The 14,493-nt window shown below is 41.8% G+C and overlaps 2 protein-coding genes across 4 annotated transcripts; one reads left to right on the top strand and one right to left on the bottom strand.

Moving 5' to 3' along the window:
- Positions 1-236: 236 nt before the first annotated feature.
- rbm45 (RNA binding motif protein 45) lies at positions 237-7,199 on the bottom strand. Of its 3 annotated transcripts, none has more exons than XM_030747370.1 (12): positions 7,147-7,199; positions 6,579-6,864; positions 6,124-6,246; positions 5,079-5,205; positions 4,779-4,907; positions 4,499-4,669; positions 2,698-2,827; positions 1,617-1,707; positions 1,164-1,321; positions 787-862; positions 543-674; positions 237-443 (listed from the first exon to the last, which is right to left on the bottom strand). In XM_030747370.1, exons 2-11 carry the CDS (start codon positions 6,852-6,854, stop codon positions 558-560), a joined length of 1,398 nt encoding a protein of 465 aa, XP_030603230.1. In that variant the 5' UTR covers positions 6,855-6,864; positions 7,147-7,199; the 3' UTR covers positions 237-443; positions 543-557. The 3 variants fall into 3 exon arrangements, with proteins under 3 accessions (XP_030603230.1, XP_030603228.1, XP_030603227.1); XM_030747368.1 differs by having other exon boundaries at positions 6,579-6,947; positions 7,147-7,195; XM_030747367.1 differs by lacking the exon at positions 7,147-7,199 and having other exon boundaries at positions 6,579-7,100.
- A 1,311-nt stretch (positions 7,200-8,510) lies between these two features.
- Positions 8,511-12,604, top strand: LOC115793217 (cytochrome c). Its single transcript, XM_030748100.1, has 3 exons — positions 8,511-8,647; positions 9,919-10,093; positions 11,495-12,604. The coding sequence occupies exons 2-3, from the start codon at positions 9,925-9,927 to the stop codon at positions 11,638-11,640; spliced, it is 315 nt and encodes a 104-aa protein (XP_030603960.1). The 5' UTR covers positions 8,511-8,647; positions 9,919-9,924; the 3' UTR covers positions 11,641-12,604.
- The last annotated feature ends 1,889 nt before the right edge of the window (positions 12,605-14,493 follow it).

Genomic DNA, 14,493 nt, shown 5'->3' on the forward strand with positions numbered 1-14,493 from the left:
TTATTCCATGAACACACCTGCTGGATCAGCCATCAGAGCCATCATGTGAACTGATGTAGCCGCACTGCTCATTTGTTGCTGAGGAGCTGCTAACATGCTGAGCTTTTCTTGTCTTTGAACAGACCCTGAACCGTGGCGTAGAGGTCCAAGAGCCTGTACGTTCACAGGGACACTTTTTCCCACCACCTTAAGTTTGTAGCCCCAGAGGACTTCAAGTCATCCCCTCACACTGATACTGACCTTACAGTTAATTTATTTTGTTTATATCTTATCTATTTTGTTTATATGCTTTATTCTTGCTCTTTTATTGATGTTTGTCAATAAAACTCCGTGGTCTCCCTGTGGTCTCCCTGAAGCATCTGCCACTGGAACATACATTCACTGCCGTTGCGTTAAAGACAACACTTCCTACTGCTTCTCGTCGGCAGGGTCTCTGTTATTTTCTTAAACAAACATGTAAACAGACTTTAGATAGATTATGTGTACAGTGTAGAGAATATTACACCTACTGGTGGCCCTGCAGCACAAGACTGCACACTTACCGCTGGTTTCTGGCCTCAGTAGGTACGAGGCCGTTTGTGAGATTCCTCTCTGGGAGGATCAGCCAGCATCACCTTCATCTTTACTCCATTAACGACGCGACCGTGCAGCACTGCCATGGCCTCGTCCGCACACTGACAGCGATGAACATACAGACGAAGAAGAGCTTGAAGTGCAGTTTATTTACATTCAGTTCCTTCATTAATAAAATCTACAAGCTTATCCTCAATCACCTCTGAGCTTTACCTGTTTATCTGCATACTTCATGTATCCGACTTTCCTCCCTGGAACCAAATGGACTTCGATAAGGGAACCGAAACGACTAGCAAGACAGACACAGGAAGACAGAGTGGAACAAATAACATGTCATTGTAAAGCAGGAACATTTGCTAATACTGGCTGTCTGGTTTAACTGCAGCATTACACTGTCATTTAAAAGCACTTAGCCTGATGTTTTCATCCACAGCAGTTTGCACTGATTGAGCCAAGAATTGTAATCAAGCGGACTTTTGACCCTCCCGTTAATGGACCACTATTCTTATGATTTTCTGACAGCATGTTGTATTTAACTCATGGGCATTTTCTGAAAATGTTGGGATTGAGTCAGACCACAGGACAATTACCAGAAAACATCCTCCAACACATCGGGGGGCAGCGGGGAGGGGCTGAACACAACAAACAGCCGCTCTTTGGTTTTACTGTCAGGCGGAGCCAGCTTCTTCGGCGGCGGCAGGCTCGCGGCGGTCTGAATTCGGGAAATTGACGAGACAACGGAAAAGCCCTGGTCCACACAAAGAAAGGACAAATAGGATCAATAATTATAATTACACAAAACTTAGTGTCAGACATTGTATATCTATGAGAACACTAGCTGCTAGGTCAGATCTGTCAAACAACATTTAATCTTTAAGTGAATAAAGATTTTTAAAGATAAGAACTAAAATATTTCTTACAGGGTTTTTTTTAATTTATTTATTATTGTCACGGCTCAAAAAAATACCTGAAATGTAAGAAAAGTGTGCAGAGTAACAAGTCTGACACCACTTTGTAAATCAGGTGTGGAATTAATGACTCACAGGTTTCATCATTTGGCTGGTGGACGGTCCATTCCAGACCGCCGACATCATCTGAGCCGCAACAAACTGCATGGCCATCCGACCTACGGGACTACACACAAGAACAAACACACAGGCTGTTTCTAGTAGTGCACTGCTAGCTCGTAGAGCTACATGTTATACCTGTGTACTGTCACCAGGGAGCAGTGTTAAAAAATACGTGTGACAACTATGTTTAAAACACTGCCTGTTATCATGGATGCTACTCTTAATCTCTGATGGGTCTTCTGTGCTTCTTCCTGTGCTGTGCTGTACTGATGCCTCCTTTCCTGAGACACTTTCAAATTCTGGCTGTGGCTTTAAACCCATGGTCTTACATCGCACAGTCAGAGGCGCTGAGACCAAAGAAATAACGGGCATAACATAATGAGAAATAACGAGGGAATAACAGATGAGCATCTTGCCAAGTTCATTAGACCCATGTTGCAGGCGATTACCTTCCACATATCATTTTAAGTTTCGTTCTTATACTTCTCTGTGAAGAAATATAATGTTAATAACTACAAGCTAAGAGATTCACATTGTCTCCTTGTTTTGTATCCTAAATATTCATAATGGTCATTTTTACCTTTACAGACTTTTTTAACATGTACTACATGCTGGGACTCGATCTGTCACTGCAGCCTACTCCTCTGACTGCTTTCACTGGTAATTCAATTCTTTGTTAATACAGTGGTTCCTGTGGGTTGGGGGTGAAGGTGGGATTCATGAATACTGTAACTGTGTGGTGCCAACAGCTTTTACGCCTTGAGACCAAATATATAAAAAGGCTGTCACAGCACTCTGGAAAACAACTGCCCGGTCACTGCGACCCACAGGGGACAACAGTCACCCATGAATATTTAACAACAAATAAAACGTGGCCAAGAAGGCACGCACACAAGGTCACAGTTAATTATCAGTGGCATTTCGGTCCCTGTGTTTTAATTTATGGATATATTAACTTTAAAGGATGTTTCTTCTCCGAGCCTCCAGTAACTTCTGACCCTTCTGCACGCTCAAAGTTAAGCATATACTGTTGTGTAGTTATGCATGCATGTACCTGCTGCGGTCCTCGCCGTCGTCAACAAAATTTACAGCCAGTCTGTTGCCAGGTGGATATTCAAAGCCATTTAGCTTCTCCCTGGCGTAAAGTGCTGACCCAAGATTGCTGTAGCGAATCAAAGCATGACCTGCAGGCAGGTGGCACACAGCAAAGAAAAGGCTTAAGTGGAAAATTTCAGTCATCAGAATGGAGTGGACCACATCAGCATTCACAGACAGCGTGGACTGCAAACTGCAGCAAACCAAGTGTGGAGTGTTTTCTTTTTACTCTTTAAGAGTGCCTTCAGTCGGTTTTTTGAGACTACTTAATAGAAAAAAAAAATAATAATATTTTACTCATAAATATACACAGACTAGTGTGTAATTATGACCCCAAACAAATTGATAGATTCTCATAAACTTAAAATGAATCCATTAAAAATACATAGGAGTGGGTGTGAGTTTGTGAAGCAGGCTATGTTACCCCACCACCATGAATACAGTGTCTGAGATGGACATCACCGTTCGGCCTAATCGCATTTCATGCATGTGCCTAGAGGCCGGCCACATGTGTAGTACACCAAAGGTGGAGGAGAAGTTGTAGGTGTTCGCGTGCTGCGGAGGAAAATTTCATTTCGTGTCTGCACCTTCAGACTCAAGATATGAAGCATCATACCTACGTTTTATCATCTAAGAAGGGGTCCCCTTCATTCAGTTCATTCACTTAAGCATCAGAGAAGTTAGATGTTAGCTGTCATATCCACTTCAAAGAAAGTTTCACTAACGCCGGCTAACAGCAGCTAACAGAGGCGCTCCCCGGCAGAAACGTTCAGCATATCCTCAACAACTCACCTCAGCATCAGTCATCGGACAGAAGTGAGCTTCACTGACTCATCGACCCCTGTTGGACTCCTTTCACAAAGTTTTACAGTCTCCCTCAGAGTAAATAGATGTGAACACGTCTCATCCAGCACATTAACAGCTGAGGTAAATAGTGGACTAAAAGCGTCCCCAGATAGCGGAAGGCTCCGGGGCCGATCCGGTCCAGAGTCACTTTGCTATTTTATCACTACAGATGAACGGTGGCCAAAGTTTTTGAGGTGACTTGTAAAATGCCAAAAAATATTTTATTCCCGATTTATTGCTAAGTGTTGATATTATTCAAATATATTAAAATATAGGGTGTCCAGAAATGTTTTATTTGGGGTTGGACGCAGCCATTATGGGGTACAGTCTAAATTGAATGTGTTTGATCTCTCTTGGCTGGCTAAAATATGTTTGTCCTACAGCAGCCACCGTAGATAAGATTATGCAGTTTACTTGAGAGGGCTAAGAAAACAGAACTCAGTTGACTCCAATCTGCAATCTACTGACATCTAGTGGTGAGATTTAAACACTAACTTTAAATTGACAGCTGACATAAACACCTATAAGGTAACAATCATTCCCATTAATATCCAGATTCTCAAATATAATTTATCTATTTCATGTCATTCCAAATTGAATATCTTTTAGAATATCTAAGAAGACATTTATGATTAAAAACTAGTCACATCTGTGGATGGTTAAACACATATCTGTGGCTCTAAGTTCTGTAATATGCTGATCTGAGGTTACTGTCCCCAAAACACTGATCACTGTTTATTGATTCTTTGGCCCAACAAGTCAAGCTGGACAGGTGTCCTCCCTGAGCCTTGTTCTGCTGAAGCTTCTTCATGTTAAATGTTTTTTTTCTCCTCACCATCACAAAGAGCTGATGTAGAGTGTTATGGCTAGTATAACATGTTGGAGCTGTACAAAAAAAAAAAAGAACTGTTAACCTTTGCTCATTCCGTAGGAATCCCTCTGCAGCTCACAGTACTCCATGCCGGGAATAATGTCAAACAGAGCAAAGATCTGCTCCTGAGTGAGTGCAGCCCGTGTGGACATCATGAGACTGCGCGTGAATTCACCGCTACGGTAATCTATGACTGTGTAGTTCCCAGGGTCAGCTATACAGGAGAGAAGGACACCAGGGTCAGTAACAAGACAGACTGCAACTAAGACTTTAACCTTATTCCCACCTATGGTACTGAATTTTGATGACAGAGAAACTCTTACCCGCTGGGAACGCGTACTGGTTCATGGATTCGGGGCCGCTAGCATAATCGCTTCTGGCTGCGCCCCCGGAGCTGTAATCTTCTGTTGATGCTGATTTGCTTCGAGGTTCAGCCAGGATGGCCCTGTAGGCTAATAACATCATTGCCACAGTTTTAAGTCACAAACATCTTCTTCAACAAGTCTTAACAGAAGTTAGAAACCATTGTCCAGTAAATGCTCCAGATATTAAATATCATATTAAACATCAATACACACTTCTACAAGGATTAATGAACAATTAAAATAATTTGACAGTCTTACCTTTGTCACAGATCTCTATGGCGAGGGCAGCTTGGGAGGGTTTGTAGTATCTCACGTAGCCGAGGCCTTTACTTTCTCCTGTGAACTTATTTTTGATGATCACACAATACTCAATATCCCCATACTCCTGAAGGACAGAAAACAGAGGCAAGAGAAAAGGATAAAAAGAGTTAGTCTTTCCTTCTGGAATCTGATTACATATTATTTCATGTCTTTGCACACGAAAGGTTGGAGGAGATGACAGTTGTAGCCAGTAGAGCGTTTAGGAGCACCAGCAGGTTTCAGAGAGCCTGAAACGAGGTGGCCTAAAAGATCATCATTTATAACACATGTATATACCATAGTAACAAACATTAACCATACTTGGAGATACTTTATTTTTACAGATACATGTGAAGCAGCTGTGATAGGCAACTCCAAGTCTGAGGCTGTGGGTCTCAGCAGGAAAAGGGTGGAGTACCCACTTGATGAATGGATGGGATGAATGGGATGCACCAATTGTGAAATTTTGTTGTTGTTATTTACAACACCTTTCCGCAAAGGTAATACAGACATCTTCATTATATCTAGTAACTTTGAACATTAGCAAGCACAACACAGATAAAATAGAGAAATACTGGACACTGACATCAATCAACAAGACCAATACTGATTTTTTTTTTACACCCACAGTCTTTTTTCTTTTTTACCTTAGGTAACATTAGATTACGTGTGGTCCTGTTATTTTTCTGGCCATCTGATAGACAAAAATGGATTTTAAACTTAAGTAAACTTAAAATTTCAAATACCTTCATCAAAGTCCTAGTGCAGTTTCTTTGGTGGACGGCCAAAATCTCTTTGGACGAGCACCAAAATGTTTTGCATGCAGGAAACACAGCCAATAGATCGGTGCATCCCTAATAACAACCTACATTTATCCCACTCAATAATTCCCAGTTAATATTTTGGAAACCCTAACTCATTTTGATAATTTGAATTAGACACAATAAAACACAGTCACAACAAAGAACTGGAAAAGCACAAAATAAGAAGTACTTAGAGTTACTTTGAATGTTTCTTTCAGGTCCTCTTCTGAGAACGTTTTGGGGATCATGACAAAGATCCTGGTCAACTCCTCATCCTCAACATCTCTGTGTCTCGTTGACGACCGTGACTGGGCTATAAACACCTGAAGAACCAACAATTGCAAACAAAAGGTCACAGATGCTGCCTTAAAATAAAAGAGGACATCCATAAATTATGTTTTTAAAGAGGTATCTCAATTAAAAGAGTTATTTCTTGTAAAGCTAAGAATAACATTTATCCCTAGACATGATGAATCTTTTTGCCCGGTCAGTTCCGGATACGTATAATAGTTAACAGCATTTCCACACAGGAGTGAGACTGTAGTTTATGACCTGACAGCTGCTAACGATCACGCCCCTTAGCATGCTAGCAATACATCATGAACCGACTGTTTGAACCGGAGCTCACAAACTATCAGCTATTTGGAAGCCTTACCTTAATAGGTTTGGTCCCTTCCACCAGCACTTTGCCGTGCATGTCCTCCATGGCCAAGCAGGCCTGAGAGGACTTAGCAAACTTTATGTAGGCGATGCCTTTGGACTCTTTTGTCTGCTTGTCTTTGACAACCCAGACTCCCTGAATGTCCCCAAACACGGAGAAGCTGTCGCGCAGCTCATCTTCAGTGATGCACCGACTCGTGACCACGAAAAGCCGGCTGTTGGGAGGGTCGTCGAGATTTTCGGGCACCTGCTTGGAGGGATACTCGTCCATCTTCGCTTTCCTGTGAACAACACTGTTGCTAGCTGCTGTTGGTGCTGCCTTCAAGTGCTCCGCGGAATGTCTACTGTCAACTCATGACGGCTGCTGTTAGTAAGGCGTTATAAGTGGTTTGACAAAATAAACTGGCAAAATTAGTTTGTTAATTAAGATTATTTCGATTGAGCCAAGAAATAGAATCGTGAGCAGAGAATGCGCATAAGACGCGTGATTAAATATTTCCTTTTGTTTATTATTGCTTTTTTAAAATCTTGAAATATTTTGACCGCGAATTACTTGCACCTACCTTGTTCGTTGGCAATGAGGTACTGTAGTAAGATAGTTGTGGAAATCCCCACAGTTATAAAGTACCAACGGAGCTGATGATACTTGTGTTTACTGCCCTCTACAGCACGGGAGAGGTAAATGCACTCGTTACGAAACGCCCCTGTTACGACAAGATGCTGCAGAGGTTTTGTAACTAACATGTTAATTAATGGGACTCTGTTTTTACTAATGCTATTACTCATGTTCTATAAATAGCTGACACTGAAATACACACTTAGACAACACCAAAGATCACCTGTGAAATAGTTACCTGATCTCTCTCTCTCTCTCTCTCTGTTTAGGACAGTTACAGTCCATCATAAAAGTGGTAGTGGTGTATTATAATGTCTGCCCATGATTTTTAAATAAAACAGGTGCTCTTTCAAAAGTAAAGTAGTTTGCGCACACGTGTGTGTGTGTGTGTGTGTGTGTGTGTGTGTGTGTGTGTGTGTGTGTGTGTGTGTTTACAGATCAGTTGCTGAATGACACTTCTGAGGACAAATGAATATATCAGTGATATCAGTGTTACAGTTTGTGTTGTGAATTTTGCCCACTCTGTTTCTTTGTTAACGATTAATTTGAGTCTTTTATTCTGAGGACACACAGGGTCACCTTCAGAAACAGCTTACAGCCCGCCACTTTAGCTTTTTTCAGTTTCTTCTGTTTTTTTAAATTTTAAATAGAAATATAATTTAAACCCACAGACTCTCGGTTTGGATTTATGTATATATTTTTGCGGGTGAGAGTTTATTTTGGGTTTACAAATGTACAGGGTACCGTAAGGAGGGTGCTGATCAGCAGAAAGAAAAATGGAAAAATAGGAAAAAATTAGAGGCAATGCATAAGACACATTCCTTTTATTTATCCACTGTTATTTTATTTTTATAGTACGTACACATTTCTTAATTAGCTTATGGAAGTATATATAAGAGTATAATAGTCACTGGGTGGCATTAAAATTGGTGTATCAATAATAACCAACAAACTTTGTTTTGTTTTGTTAAATTAAACCTGTATCTTTGGTTACTAAGTTGGACGTAGAGTGCTTTCGGTTGCCACCATAGTCATCAGGTTCACATTGCTCCATAATTGCTCTGGAGGGAATGCGACAGGATGAGGGGTCTGTACCAAAACTCAATTTTCGCTTCCTTCCTTTCAGCCTTGCCACCTCCCGTATCAGACGCACAACCAAACCGGCAGCGTTGTAAATGTTTTATATTTTGGACTTCTGCAGTCAAAAAATAAAGGACTTCTGCATTTAAAAGGATGATATGACAATGTTAAGGGAACATCACGGAAGCGTCACGTAATGGTTGGGCGGTAATCTCGCGGCACGTGGTTGCTGTGATGACGTCGAAAGCCGGTGCCTGAAAAGTGAAGTGACCTTCTTTGCGTTCGTCACTAACCGCTAGTCGGCCGAGGCAGAAGCAGCCGTTCATCTGCTGTAAAGTGTTTTTAACCCGGCATCTTTTCATCAAAAGGTAACATTTTATACTTTATATGGGAATCGAGTCTTTGGCGTTATTATTCAAAATAAGGAGCAAAGTAACAGGAAATGAGCCACAATGGCAGCGAACGATAGGGCGGATGTTGAAGAGTCGCCCCGCTGAGCTCTGTTCGCGTAAAGTCCGTTAAGGAAGAATAATACGGCAATAATTAAACGGGATGTAAACGTTATAAGTATTTTTACTGGATCTCATGTTTTTAGGGAAATGATCTGGCCAACACAGCAGCTTTAAGTGCAATCTTCGGCCGACATTGAAGCATCCTTGACCGCCTCGGTGGGCGACGCATACCCGGCTTACCCCACTGCTAGCAGGCTGGCCTGGCAAAGCTGAGCTCAAAGTCATTGATGCGAAACATCAAATGCTGGCTTAAATGCTACTTAAACTGCATATACGCGCTGGTAAAGAGTGCGTGTCCTTGATGCTACGTGAGGAGGATGCAGTTAACCCGCCATGTTAGCTAACCCTCCTTTTATTGTAACGTGTATGCGGAGCGGTTCGATTCCTAAGAACTAGAATGGGAAAAGGCACCGTCATGTTTTAGTAGTTTTAATTGGAGAAAAAAAGGCAGTAGAAGGATTTTTGGAGACCGGGGTCACATTAAGATTGGTGGTGTTACGCTAAAATGTTTCCCCCACTGATAATGGACCGGCATTTTTAATCACGAAACTCAGTCACAGCAGAAGCACCGACCGGTCCTCTGCTGTAGGTGCTCTTATAATTACAGCACATTTTCCGCTAAGCACATTAACCTTAGCTTCCCTCCGTAAATCCTCGCCCTCGTGGCGGTATACCATTAAAACGGTCCTCATTCACTCGCCAAACCTGGCAGCCCGTCTGCCTGGAGTAACCCGAGCTGAGGCCCTCCGCGGATAGGCCGACGTGTGTGAAGGGCGGCGTGGTTTCGGCTCCCTGAGCCGCTTTTCGTCGGCTTTCCGGGTAATCTCGGCATGGTGCCAGCGCACAGGGAAATGTCATGACTTGTCTGACAGCGTTGTAAAGACAGGCCGAAGATAAGAGATGGTAAAAGTTACGAACTGTCTCCTTAAATGACCTTCACAAGATGGCGCTGGGGTCAGATGGAGCTTCCTAACTGGTCTATGAATAGAAGACGGGCAGGTGTATTTAAAGAGCTAATATTACGCTTAGTTACTGCTTATAATTCTGTAGTGCATGATTTTTTTTTTTTTTATAAACTGCATTTCTGACTCTTCTTTCTCTCTGTCCTGCCTGCCTTGTTTCTTCAGCTGATTATGGGAGACGCTGAAAAGGGAAAGAAGGTTTTTGTCCAGAAGTGTGCTCAGTGCCACACAGTAGAGCAGGGTGGCAAGCACAAGGTGGGCCCCAACCTCTGGGGTCTGATTGGACGCAAGACCGGACAGGCCGAAGGCTTCTCTTACACAGATGCCAACAAGAGCAAAGGTCAGTTCACTGGGTCTTTGTGGAGACTACGAATAACCTTGGATTCTATATTGATGACCAAAGAGGGGAGACTGTCATTGTCTGACATGTACAAAGCATCTTAAAATGCTTTTCTGTAGTAATTATAAATTATTACAGACTCAGAAACAGCCTCAGCTGAATGAGTGTGAAGCAGGTGTAGGTAGATGAATATGATCTAAATCTAAGTCTCTCTCTGTTCAGAAACTTTAATCTTTTTAATTAAGAAGTCATTAAAGACTTGATTTCTATATTTTGTATCAATATCTCAGAAGCTAAGGATATATTTTTACTTTCTTTTAGACACATATAAAACAAAATCTTCCCATTTAAGTGTCTGCATTTACACTAACTTAGCTTTTTGTTATTTCAGGCTTTAAAGATCCCATATTATGCCCCCCCCCCCCCCCCCCCCCCCCCCCCCCTTTTTTTTTCATGTTTGAATCTCGCAAGTTCCCAGCTCAAATTACACACAAATCGTTTGTTGTGCCCGCTGGTGTACCTCTGCTTTGTTTATGGTTGAACTGCCTTTTAATAAAATGATCTGCTGCTGCCCGTGGCCCTTTCTGGAGGACTGCTGTGTATTTCTTGCTGCTGCCTTGGATCCCCCTGATCAAAACTGAGGAGCAAGAGTAATTATGGGATTCGGCCTTCTGACGGGCTTCACTGTGGTCACTTTTGGCCTACATGTTTGAAGCAGAATTAGACTCAGAAGAAGCCGTGCTGTGTGTGTTATGCAGTGCGCAACAGCTGAATGTAATGTGTTAGATTACTTGAACTTATTTACATCTTACAAATGAAACGGCCAGTTTAGGTTTCATAAAAGGTGACACTCCTTCACTGTGCACACAGGCTTAAAGACTCGTCTTCTGCACTCTCAGCATCTGATTTCTGTATAAATCTGTTGAAGCTGGGGGTCGACGGTGCTCAAAGTCCTCGGTGCAAACCTGCCCCACTGCAGCTTTTCCTTCTGTAATTTTCTCCTCCCATCAAACTCAAGAAGGGGCAGGTTTGCAGTATCGGTCTAGATAATGGCAGATGTGATAAAGGTAGCTGTTCTTGTAACCTAGCAACACTAAATGCTTGAGTGAAGTACTCTTAAAAGGTCATGGGTGTTTCAAGGACAAAAATAAAATGGACAGAGACCTTTAAAGTTTCCTTTATTATCCATCAGTGTGATTTTTGACATGAGCATGTTTGTAGTCACAAGAAGCTTCTCTAATGAAGAACTACAGGAATGGCAGCTCACAGTTTAAATTTAGCTTCTAAACAAACTCAACACTTTGACTGATGTGGGACCTTTAAAGCCACCATTGAAGCTTCAGGCACTGATATTTGGTGTCCCTCCTGCTTCACTCATCAGTGACCTTTTATTTCCCTCAGGTATCATTTGGAGTGAGGACACCTTGATGGAGTACCTGGAGAACCCCAAGAAGTACATTCCTGGAACCAAAATGATCTTTGCTGGCATCAAAAAGAAGGGAGAGCGCCAGGATCTCATTGCATACCTCAAATCAGCAACGTCGTGAAGACACCATAAAGATCTAAATATTTAATGTTATTTTAGTGTTTTTTTTTTTTTTTTTTCTGCCAATACACATTAAATGTGACTTTATGTTTAGTCATTTGGACAAATGGTTAGCTTATTTTTTCGGGCTGGTGTTTGCTGCAAGTATCACTTCCTTTTTAAGGTCAGATGAGCTTTGAGCAGTTCAAGTGACCAAACATAAAGCCTCAGTCCTGTTTTCATTGAGTCCGTATTAGTACAAACTATTCACATTTAAAAATCGCTGGTGATGGTGGGTCATCGCTCATTCTTTTTCATGACATGTGTCTGGTACTTTCTGCTAGCAGAGCTATCACAGTCAACTTCATTTTTTTAAAACAAGTCCTCAGAAATTGATATCAGCTTCATGAGTGATGCAGCAGAGAAGCCTGTGTGGAGTGTTGGTGGTTAAACTTGCTGATCCTGAATAATCTGCCCTCAGTGTTCAGACCACGCGGAGTGTCTGAACTTTGCACAGTGAGATGGAAACTTGTACTTTAAGTTCTTGTTTTGTTTTTAAATACTGAATTTGGCGATACCACTTTAGTGGACACTCCTGAAGCCCCTCTGAGCTGTCAGACTCCTTACAAGCTTTTAAAACTCTAAAGGCGACGCATTTATCTGCCTCCTTACAGCCAGGAATTGTGGGCTTATATTGATGCCTTGAAAACCACCAATATGCAGAGGTACAGTGTGAAATCAGCTGGTATACAATCACCATGCCTAATAGTGTGGAGAGACTGTATAAAATAGGGAACTATCTGGCATCATCTGGAGGGATGGAAGGATGTTATTTACCTGGTTTCACAGGCCGGAACAGTGTCGGTATAATTTATTTTACTGTAATCAGTGTTTTAATGACAGTTATGTGGTAGCTGTGTTTGGTTATGGACAGGATGGTTCAAGAAAGATCAATTAAAGGAAAACGTCCAGACATCTAAAAATGACTCTTGATTTTATGGTGTTTGTCAGAATCGCTGCAGCCGGGTTATATTCTGCTCTATAGATGATTAAATTTCCCCCAGAGTAAAGGCAATAAACATTATTCAATTTATCTTATCAAACCATTAATTTCTATTAAAGATAAGACCAGGCTGATTTTGCAGTCACCCTGAGTCTAAATGCACAGTTTGGTATTTTTAGTATTCACCTTAAAGTGAGTTTGAAGAAGTCAGTTTGAGGTGAATCAGTGTAGAGAGATAAATCTGTGATGACATCATTTGGAGTTTCCTGTTTAAGAAAAACAAGCAGCTTAGATGTGAATGTGTCCACTCAAAGTAACATTTTGTGACATACTTTCTGCCTCTTTAAAGAAAACTGGCTGAGCTGGACTTGGAGTCGCCCTGAGGGCCACTCATGCTGGTTGGGTGTCGGTTTACTGCTCATGAAGCCATTCTAGGAAGAGAGTCACCTGATGGCAGCACAGGCCCTGCTTGCTGTCACGTTTCCCTTAACATTTGTAATCAGACATGATTGGATTTGTCTTCAGTGTACCTGTTCGCTGCCTGGAGACTGAAGGCTGAGTAAATTTAATGTTTGAACTGTTAGGCTGTAAACTCATTCAATTATGTAAGGAGCTAGTTTATGGAAAGCAGATCATTACAAGAGCACTCCACCTCTCTGTAAACTTTACACTGGTTTTTACACACATTTACACACAAAAGCTGGGAGACCCAGGACAGATTCATGAGGATCTGGAGACACCTGCTGGCCCAAGAAGATGCTACACAACAAAATGTGTTGAGCACAATGTTTGGAACTGCAGATGGAAAAAGGGCACATAACCAGCATAATTAGTTTCACAAACACCAGCAAACAGGAAGGGATCATTGGGTGGTGCCAGGCAGCAAATAGTTATTTGAAACAAACAACCTGGAAAACAGGCTCAACGAGGACAGGTAGAACTCCGAGAGGCTGGCAGTTTTAATTTAATGTCAGGATAAGCAGCACCAAGTCCTATACGTACAGGTGCATTTTGCAAAATAATAAAAATAAATGGAAAACACAACAGTGTTAACAACACTAACTTATCCTCAACTCAGGACATTCGTGCTGATAAGTAACAGTAATTCAATTAAATTTTATTTATATGGCACCAAGTCACAACAGTCGCCTCGAGGTGCTTTATAATGTAAGCTAAATTAATAAACAATAACCCTACAATAATTACAGAGAAAACCCAGCAGTCAAAATGACCCCCTATGAACAGCATTTGGTGACAGTGGGAAGGAAAAACTCCCGTTTAACAGGAAGAAACCTCCAGCAGAACCAGGCTCAGGGAGGGGGGGTCATCTGTGACCGGTTGGGGCCGAGGGGAGGGAGACAGTATTGTAAGGGAACAGTGGTGTGAGGAGCCAAGCAGTCCAAGGACATAGGACAGGTGCACTGTTACAACAGCGGGTTTTATTTTATCACAAAATAACAGGATTTCAAAAACACAAAACAATGAAAATAAGCTTTTATTAAGAAATAAATGGGCCCCTAAAGATGGTCAGCTAAACAAAAAGCCACAAAGTTTTTGGAACCGACCAAACCAAGTGAGAGAGAGCTCAGCCTGTACACTGGTGAAACAAACCATAAAGCACTAAGTGGGGAAAACAGAATTGAACTAAAATCAGTACAAAGAAACATTTTTATTTGATATCTGTATGTTAAGGGCACCGCCAGTCACAGGCTGTGTGTGCACCCATGTGTTCTTGGTGCCTCTCTCCATGTACCAGTATGAGAGAGTCCTGAATGGAGCCTCCAGTCTGCATGATCAGTTCATCAAGTTCCATTTGAACTTTGGAGAAAATAGACTAAGATTTTCCTTGGAGTTTCACAGTTGTTCAGTTCA

This window comes from Archocentrus centrarchus, chromosome 15 (assembly GCF_007364275.1).
Source record: "Archocentrus centrarchus isolate MPI-CPG fArcCen1 chromosome 15, fArcCen1, whole genome shotgun sequence".
In the NCBI taxonomy this organism is placed as follows: Eukaryota; Metazoa; Chordata; class Actinopteri; order Cichliformes; family Cichlidae; genus Archocentrus; species Archocentrus centrarchus.

Excerpts from the sequence above, each read along its gene's own strand:
- rbm45 (XM_030747370.1), bottom strand. The coding sequence starts at position 6,854 with ATGGACGAGTATCCCTCCAAGCAGGTGCCCGAAAATCTCGACGACCCT. Across the intron at positions 1,322-1,616 it reads CCAGCCAAATGATGAAACCT|GGCTTTTCCGTTGTCTCGTC; the intron begins GTGAGTCATTAA and ends TGTGTGGACCAG. Across the intron at positions 675-786 it reads TGAAGTATGCAGATAAACAG|TGTGCGGACGAGGCCATGGC; the intron begins GTAAAGCTCAGA and ends CATCGCTGTCAG.
- LOC115793217 (XM_030748100.1), top strand. The coding sequence starts at position 9,925 with ATGGGAGACGCTGAAAAGGGAAAGAAGGTTTTTGTCCAGAAGTGTGCT. Across the intron at positions 10,094-11,494 it reads AGATGCCAACAAGAGCAAAG|GTATCATTTGGAGTGAGGAC; the intron begins GTCAGTTCACTG and ends TATTTCCCTCAG.